Source organism: Megascapheus bottae, chromosome 10 (assembly GCF_031878675.1).
Source record: "Megascapheus bottae isolate mThoBot1 chromosome 10, mThoBot2.hap1, whole genome shotgun sequence".
NCBI lineage: Eukaryota > Metazoa > Chordata > Mammalia > Rodentia > Geomyidae > Megascapheus > Megascapheus bottae.
In genome coordinates, this window is record NC_143518.1 from 21679470 (window position 1) to 21687762 (window position 8293).

Below are 8293 nucleotides of genomic sequence, written 5' to 3' on the forward strand. Positions count from 1 at the left end.
GCCACATGCCTGTAGTTCTAGCTACTCAGGAGGGTGAGATCTGAGGACTTTAGTTTGAAGCTCGATGGGCAGAAAAGTCCGTGATACTCATCTCCAATTAACCACTCAAAAGCCAGAAGTGGAGCTCTGGCTCCAAGTGGTAGAGTACTAGCCTTGAATGAAGGAGCCCATGCCCCACAACTGACCAAAAATAAATTATAAAAATGAATTAAAGCAACAAACAATCTCTTACCAAATCTTGGGCTTCTTAGAGGGGGTCTACATAGGCTAATTACAGGATCTTCACTTGTCACTGCTAAAGGAAAACATTTTAAAAAGACATAAGATGTGAAACATACCAGATTATACAATCAGTCCTTTATTATGGAACTTTTCATCATGCTAAAGAACTAAAGACAACTTTTCTCTAAGTGACAGCCTCTTATGAACTAGTTACAATAGTGAATTAGAGATAAATTTTCTTTCCTTTTTTTTTGGGTGGGGGGGAGGCAGTCCTAGACTTAAACTCAGGGCCTGAGCACTGTCCTGGGCTTTTTTTTTTTTTTTTTTTTTGCCAGTCCTGGGCTTGAGCTCAGGGCCTGAGTACTGTCCTTGGACTTTCTCAAGGCTAGAGCTCTACCACTTGAGCCTCAGCACCACTTCCAGCTTTTTTTTTTTGTATGTATATGGTACCAAGGAATCGAACCCGGGTCTTCATGCATGCTAGGCAAGCACTTTAACCACTAGGCCAAACTCCCAGCCAGTCCTGGGCTTTCTTAAGGCTAGAGCTCTACCACTTGAACCACAGCATCAGCCTTTTCTATGTATGTGGTACCAAGGAATCAAACCTGGGTTTTCATGCATGCCAGGCAAGCACTCTTACCACCAGGCCAAACTCCTGGCCCTAGAGATAAATTCCTTGCCACATAAAACTTATATTCTTTGGAAAAATGCGTAGTTTTTGTTGTTTTTTGTCAGTCCTGGGGCTTGAACTCAGGTCCTGAACACTGTCCTTGGGCTTTCCTCACGACTAGAGCTCTACCACTTGAGCCACAGCATCACTTCCAGCTTTTTTTTATGCATGTGGTACTGAGGAATTGAACCTGTGTCTTTGTGCGTGCTAGGCAAGCACTCTACCACTAGGCCAAACTCTTGGTCTGAAATGTAAAGTCTAATTTAAAGTAAAATGTTAATGTTAGACATGGTTCTTCATTTCAGACTGTCTGTGGTAAAAGCTAATTCCATTAGGAACATGCTAGTTTTAATCTAGAAAGAAAAAAGCATTATGGGTAGGGTGGTAGCCTTGAGCTGAATAGCTCAAGGACAAGGCCCAGGCTGAATTTAAGCCCCATGACCGACAAAAAAAATAAAACAAAAAAAGCATTATGTTTTGGTTCGGGGTAAGAACTGCAAAAACCACTTTCTAGAGTTTTTATGATACTCTTAAAACATTTAGCTCTAAGATTCTAGGAAGTAATTACCTCTGATGTTAGCATTTCACATGTCCAGTATTTAGAACTTATGCAAAATATCTTTAAAAATACAGTTTAGTAAAATGTAGTGGCTCATAACTGCAATTCCAGCTAGCTGGGAGGCAGCGACTGGAAGAATGTGCTTCAAGGCCAGTCTGGGCAAAAAGTTAGCAAGATCCTATCTAAAAGAACAAACAAGGAATGGAGGTGCACACCTGTAATCCAAGCTACCCAAGAGATAGAGATAGCAGTATCATGGTCCAAGGCCAGTTCAGGCAAAAAGTACAAAAAAGAGCTGGCGGCGTGGTTCAATTGGTACCAGAACAAGGCCCTCAGTTCACACCCTGGTACCACCAAAAAAGGAAAAAAAGTCTAGATTTTGCTTTTTGTTGAAGTATGTTTTTCTAAAAATAAACCCTATAAATTTATAGATATTAACTACTACACTACAGTTTTTTTTGTTTTGTTTTTTCCTGGCCAGTCCTGGGCTTGAGCTCAGGGCCTGAGCACTGTCCTTGGACTTTCTCAAAGCTAGCGCTCTAACACTTGAGCCTCAGCACCACTTCTGGCTTTTTTTTTATATGTGGGACTGAGGAATCGAACCTGGGTCTTCATGCATGTCATGCAAGCACTCTACCACCAGGCAAAACTCCCAGCCCTACACTTCAGTTCTTACCTTTTCATTTAAGAAGTTGAGTGTATGCATACTTATGGGCCCACCCTTGTCTTATCCTGACACATCCCTATATTAATTTAAGAAATAATTAATAAATATTCATAAAACTCTGAATAAGGTATGATTTGGGATACTATACTTTTAAATAGTATCTATAGTATTTAAATAGAATCTATACTTTTTTATTAAAGAATTTATTAACATTGATTTTTACATCATATTTCAAATGACATGTTTAACAAACAAGTGTTCAAGAAGGGAATCTATATATAATCAGAATCTATACTTTTAAATAGTTGATGAATATAAGAAAAAAAAACTAACAAAAAATGAAAATATTCTTACCTGGAGATTCATGTGTTTTTCTGACAGTTTTCTTTGAGATTGTTTGGGTTATAACAGTTTGGGAAGATGGTTCATCTTCTAAAGAAAAGACATAAGAGTTATTTAGGATATATGACCTGGGAGATCATGGCACAATGAATGAAAAGTTAACACCAACATATGAGCAAAAACAGGCAATTCATTTCTTTAAGATGCATAACTAGGAGTTAAGTGCTAGCAGTTCATTCCTGTAGTCCTAGCTGAGACTTTGTGGGATGCAGTTTTAGGCCAGTCTAGGAAGAAAAGTTTATTAGACTCCATCTCCAGAATAAGAGTGGCTCAAATACATGGTAGAGGACTAGCCTAGCAAGGGTGAGGCCCTGAATTCAAACTCCAATACCACTACTAAAGAAAGTATAACTAGGTTTACCCAAAGTTAGTTTTTACCATTAAGAGTACAATAAGTTTATCAAAATGTTTACCACTATTACTTTATAACAAATTATTAAAGATTTACTAAAATACAGATAAGTGTTTACTTAAAAAAGTTAGCCTGTTCAACTGCACCAGGCCCTGTGGGAAAGTCAATACGATGCAACATATAGGTTAATTGCATTTCATGTTCAAAAGCATTTTCCCAGGTACTGAAAGAGATATAGAATTAAGTAAATTACTATCAAGTATGCTAGGCACGAGTCTTTAAAACATTTGTTATCTTAGAGGTAAGACTTAAAATATATATGGGCTAAATGTCTTTTGAGTTGTTTCACCAAAAGTAACCCACATATGGTTAACATAAGGTTTCCAAAATCAAGCCTTCAATCGTTGGGAGGAAAATGTGCAGGCTTTTCAGGTGCTCTAAAATTGAAAATCCAGTCGTTTACATGTATCAAAGGTCTACTATGTCATCCCATTGTGACTCTAGGCCCCAGATATTTATCTCATAGGTAGGTACTTTTCAGGAGACCAATATGAAACTATCTGTGACTGTCAGATGGGGTTAGGTGGTGTGAGACAGGGAGGAGGAGACGTGAAGAAGGATGACGTTAAGGAAAACTACCTGTGGACATATATTAACACAGTACACACACTGGTCCTATACAGGAAAGTTAATTAATTGGGTCTTGATTATCAGGCGATGGCCTCGAAGGTGAATTATTTGACAGAATCCAATCAACGCACTAACGATCAGATGAAGTGTACCTGATACTGGAGATCTTTGGGTCAAGATAATTAGGTTATCCCTGTCAGTATACATATTTACTCTCTCAAGTCACTGGGCATGACCGAAAGGTTTAGTCAGGACTATGGTCCTCAGTTGGGGACTCTGGGCACCAAAAAAAAAAAAAAACTGAAAGGAGGAAATGGAAGTGGTTTCGGTAGAAGCAACTGCAGAGAGAACGGAAACGAAAACAGGGCCCGCAGGGATCCGAGATCCTGTCTATAGCCCCGACCCCCCACTCCCCACTTCAAAGCCTGGGAAAGAGGGGACAAAAACTCCGCGAAACGGATGCCCAGGGCTGGGCATCCTCGGCTTGACCATCTCGGCCGTCAGGGTCAGGGCCTCCATCCCGCCTGCGGGTCGGGATGAAGTCCGCGCCGGGGCGCACGCCCAGGGGTTGCGGAGCCCCCTCCATCCCGGCGGGGGCGGCTCCACCTCCGACTCCCCGGGCGTCCAAATCGGCCCTGCCGCTGCGCGCGCTCCGCACAGCCCAGTCCCCGCCGCCCGGCTCACCTTCCGATGACAGAGAATCGCGTAACCTTCTCCGGGTCGTAACCGGAGACGACTGTGGCTGGGGAGGCTGCTCTGAGTGTTGCTGTAGAACGCGAGCCGCCCTCCGCGTCTTCATCTCCTCGGTTTCCAGGACCCGGGGCTGCCTGGGTAGCCGAGACCTAAGGTTGTACACCCTTTCTCTCACTTCCTCTTTCGCAGAATCCGGCCGGAACTTTTCTGGCGGGGTTCGCCTTCCCACCGGGGACCTTTCTTTGCTCATCCGGGCCTCGCAGTCGCCGTACACTTCCGGCGGCTCTTCTGAAAACCTCACTTCCCGGCGGCCCTGGCGCGACGTAGAGGTTCCGTACGCAGGCGCGTCACTGCCGTCGCCATCTTGAGGGGCGGACCTCAACCTGGCTTCCCGGATGGGAGCCCGGGCCTTGACGTACCTCCCCCAGCCTCCTCCGGCCAGCTCCGGCCGCCGCCCCTCGTCCGCCATACTTGTTGACGTAGCTGTAGTAGTGGCGAAGGTAGCTCAGCGGGCCTGCCGATTGTCCGCGAGTAGTGGGCGGTGGCTTCTCGGGGCTGTTGGGCGGTGGTCGCGGTAGTCAGGGAGGCAGTTGAGAGTCGTCGGGCCCACCGCCTGCGTCGTCGCTGCTGTGCCGCAAACCTGCCTCCGTGCCCATGATGTGTCCTGAGGGCTGTGGGAGAGGCAGTGCCCGGGCCGGGTCAGCTGCTGTGGGTCACCCCCGCCTCCCCTGGCCGGCGGCACCAAAGAGGAGGAGAAGGAGGGAGGACCTCGGCCTCGAGGGAGGGAGGGAGGGAGCGGGGGACGGCCGAGCGTGGCCGGGCCACTTGCCGGTACGAAGTCCAGCTGCTCCTGGCGACTGTGGCGGGCACGCCGGTGGGACCCGTCCAGGCCCGGAGTCCCGTCTGCGCGAAGGGAGTCAGGCGCGGGCCGGGGCGGAGTGCGAGTTCCAGGCCTCGCGCCCACGCGATTGCGCACTTTCTCCAGAGCCTTGTTGAGTCTATGCTACTTGGGCTGTGAGTGGGTGCCTTTCTAACTGTCCCTAGTAGGAATAAAAATATCCATCGCACGTCTCACTCTACATGGTGAAGATTAGTTCCAACACGCCTAAGGAAGGTGTTTGCCCGGCCTAAAAATTTAAATCACCTGTTGAGTATGAGCGTTACGTACTCATCAGGTGGAGTTCCACTTACGAAATGTACCCAGAGCAAACAACCTTATTCCCTTTCTTTCACGCAAAGGTCCTGTTTCAGCAGCTCAGTCAGCAAGACACTGGTCGATGTTGGTTATACACACAAGTGAACAAATACCTTTATTAAAGGCAGCACTGTGATCTTAAAATTCAGGTCTGTCATCTTGTTTTGATTCTGAGCGTGATACTGCTGTATTTGACTTCGGATTTCTGCGTTTATTTCACTGAATAAGAAGGCATGATTTTTAAAAAATGTTTTCAGTTCTGCTCCTCGATTTGCAGATGTGGGTAATTGCAAATATTTAACCAAATTTAGACAAACTAAAGGGAGAGTTGATTAACTGGTTTAAAGTCTGAATTACTATTGGAAAGAAAAAAAGCCCACTTACTTGGACAGCTTTCTACGATTTAAGTGAATAAATTAGAAAAAAATTAGTTCAGCAATTACAATGATTCTGAAATTTTTGAAATGTTTATTACCTCTTCGGATATCTTAAAATGGTTTTGAGCAACTCGTTTGTTGTACAAACTAGCACTAATGTCACTACTTAGAATTGAGTGATTTGAAAAGTCAGGTTCTAACCTGTTAGGAGCTTAATTTAACTTCGTTAAATATGCACAATATAATCAATATGACTCTGGCCAAAGAAACTGGATGAGCAGTGAGAAGGAAGCATTGCTACGTAAAAAATAATTTTTTTAAAGGAAAATGAAAATGGTATTTTTTGCTTGTCAGTCTGGCAAGATGATATATGCTTTCTCAAAACTAGAGCTCTACCGCTTGAGCCACAGTGCCATTTTCTGGCTTTTTTCTGTGTTTGTGTTACCGAGGAGTTGAACCTGGTCTTCCTGCATGCTAGGCAAGCACTCCTACCTCTAGGCTAAACTCCCGGCCCCTATATTGGGAAGGTTTTTAAGGAGTAATTCTTTTCTACCACATGCTGAAAAATATTCATACTTGGAAATACTAGTTTTTATTTATTTATTTTAATAGTTTTCTCTGTGAGGTGCCTGTTGCCACATTACTCATTAGTAACATCTAACAGTAAAAGTTCTTTAATAAATGCACAGTAATTATTAAAAGGACATAAACTTTATAGTGTTCATATTACTAAGCTCCTATTATCAACATTAGTGCATATATTAAGAGCCTCATTAGAACATAGACCACAGCAGGTGACTATAAGGAAATTTGGATACTGGGTTGTGAATATTTTTTTCTTTTAGGACTTACTGAAAAAACAAGAAACTGACTGCCAGAGCCTTATTCTTGTTGTCCTAAATGCTCAGGAGGTTGAGAAATGAGGACTTAGGGTCAAAGCCAGCTGGGACAGGGAAGTCCATGACACTTATCTACAATTAATCATAAAGAAGCTGGAAGTGAAGCCGTAGCCCAAGTGGTAGATCACTGGTCTTTAGTGTAAAAACTGAGGGACTGCACCCAGACCCTTAGTTCAAGAACCAACACTGGGAAGGGAGGAAGGACAAGTTCTGCATATTACAGAACCATCAGAGAAGATGAAAGTTTATACAGATTATTAGCTAGTCTAAATATGTGTTACTTTGTCACTAAAAATAAAGGCTGAGTACTAGTAGCTTGAGCCTGTGAATCCTAGCTACTCAAGAAGCTGAAATCTGATGGTCATTGTTTGAAGCCAGCGAGACTGGAAAGTGGCGAGACTTATCTCGAAGTAATCACACACACACACACACACACACACACACACTTAAACACACAAGCCAGAAATGGAACTGTAGCTCAAGTGGTAGAGCTGCCAGCCTTGAGCATAAAAGCTCTGGGATATTGCCCCCGGTCCTGATTTCAAGCACCAGGAAAGCAGGAAAAAAAAAAAAATCCCTGTTTATAAAGACTTAGGAATGACTTTTCAAAGAAATAAATGAGGTTGTTAAAGTAAAACAGAATTAAAGATATGATAACTTAAGTATTAGTATATTTGCTTAAGAGTTTCCCTTTTTTGTCAAAGTTATAAAAACACATCCTAGCTGTAACTTAACTTCCACACCTAGCAACCTTACAGATACCAAACTTGCATTACTGAGTTAAATCCAAGCCCTTGTCGAACCAGATATTCTGCTGTAGATGTTTTCCAAATTGTAAGGGTGGACTCAAGGAGATAACTACAGACTATATTTTATAAGCTCTGGCCTTTAAAAAGTTACTTCACAAACTACAAAGAAGAGAAAAAATTTGAGAAATGACGAATTCTATGTCAAAAGAAGACGTGAAATGATGTTACATTTATTGATTTTAAGTTGAGATTAATTACAGGGCTGGAAGTGTGGCCCTAGTGTAGAGTGCTTGCCTAGCACGCACGAAAGTCCTAGGTTTGATTTCTTGTTAACACATACACCGAAAAAGCTGGAAGCGATGTTGTGGCTCAAGTGGTAGCGTCGTCGTACTAACCTTGAAGAAGCCCAAGGACAGTGCACAGACCCTGAGTTCAAGCCCCAGGACTGGAAAAAAAAAAAGACTAATTACATTAGTTCATATACTTAAATATTAGGGCTAGGTCTAGAAATCCTGGGGTGTTGATGTGTGTGTATATATGTATGTATGTATAGGTATGAATATTGCTTGAAGTCAGGGCTTCTTACCCTTGCAAGGCAGATGCTTTGCCACATGAGTCACCAGAAACTTTTGCTTTGGTTATTTCCTTTAAATTTTGCAGGGGTTGGACTCGAAGTCATGTGTGACTGCTGCCTGCGATTATCACTGAGCACTAACTCTCACTGTTGTTCCCCCGAGCAAGTTTGGGCCAAGCCATTTATGGTTAGGCCTAGCTCGGGTCCGGTGCCGAATGGGCGGAGCGAGGAGGGGGCGGGGCTTGGGGACTACCCATCCCAGCATTCCGCGGGCGCCTCCCTGCAGAAGTCGTGGTCACGTCGC

At 43.6% G+C, this 8293-nt stretch overlaps 1 protein-coding gene across 3 annotated transcripts in view; it reads right to left on the reverse strand.

Annotated features, from left to right (window-relative positions):
- The window catches only part of Tor1aip1 (torsin 1A interacting protein 1), a 28026-nt gene extending 22722 nt beyond the window's left edge, over positions 1-5304 (reverse strand). The window contains exons 1-3 of one of the 3 annotated variants that reach the window (XM_090340327.1): positions 4187-5304; positions 2473-2550; positions 233-295 (exon numbers count right to left, since the gene is read on the reverse strand). In XM_090340327.1, coding sequence (XP_090196453.1) covers positions 233-295; positions 2473-2550; positions 4187-4664 — 619 coding nt within the window. In that variant the 5' untranslated portion in view covers positions 4665-5304. The remainder of the gene's footprint in view (positions 1-232; positions 296-2472; positions 2551-4186) is intronic. The other 2 variants (XM_090340325.1, XM_090340326.1) reach the window with 2 other exon arrangements.
- Between the last annotated feature and the right edge of the window lie 2989 nt (positions 5305-8293).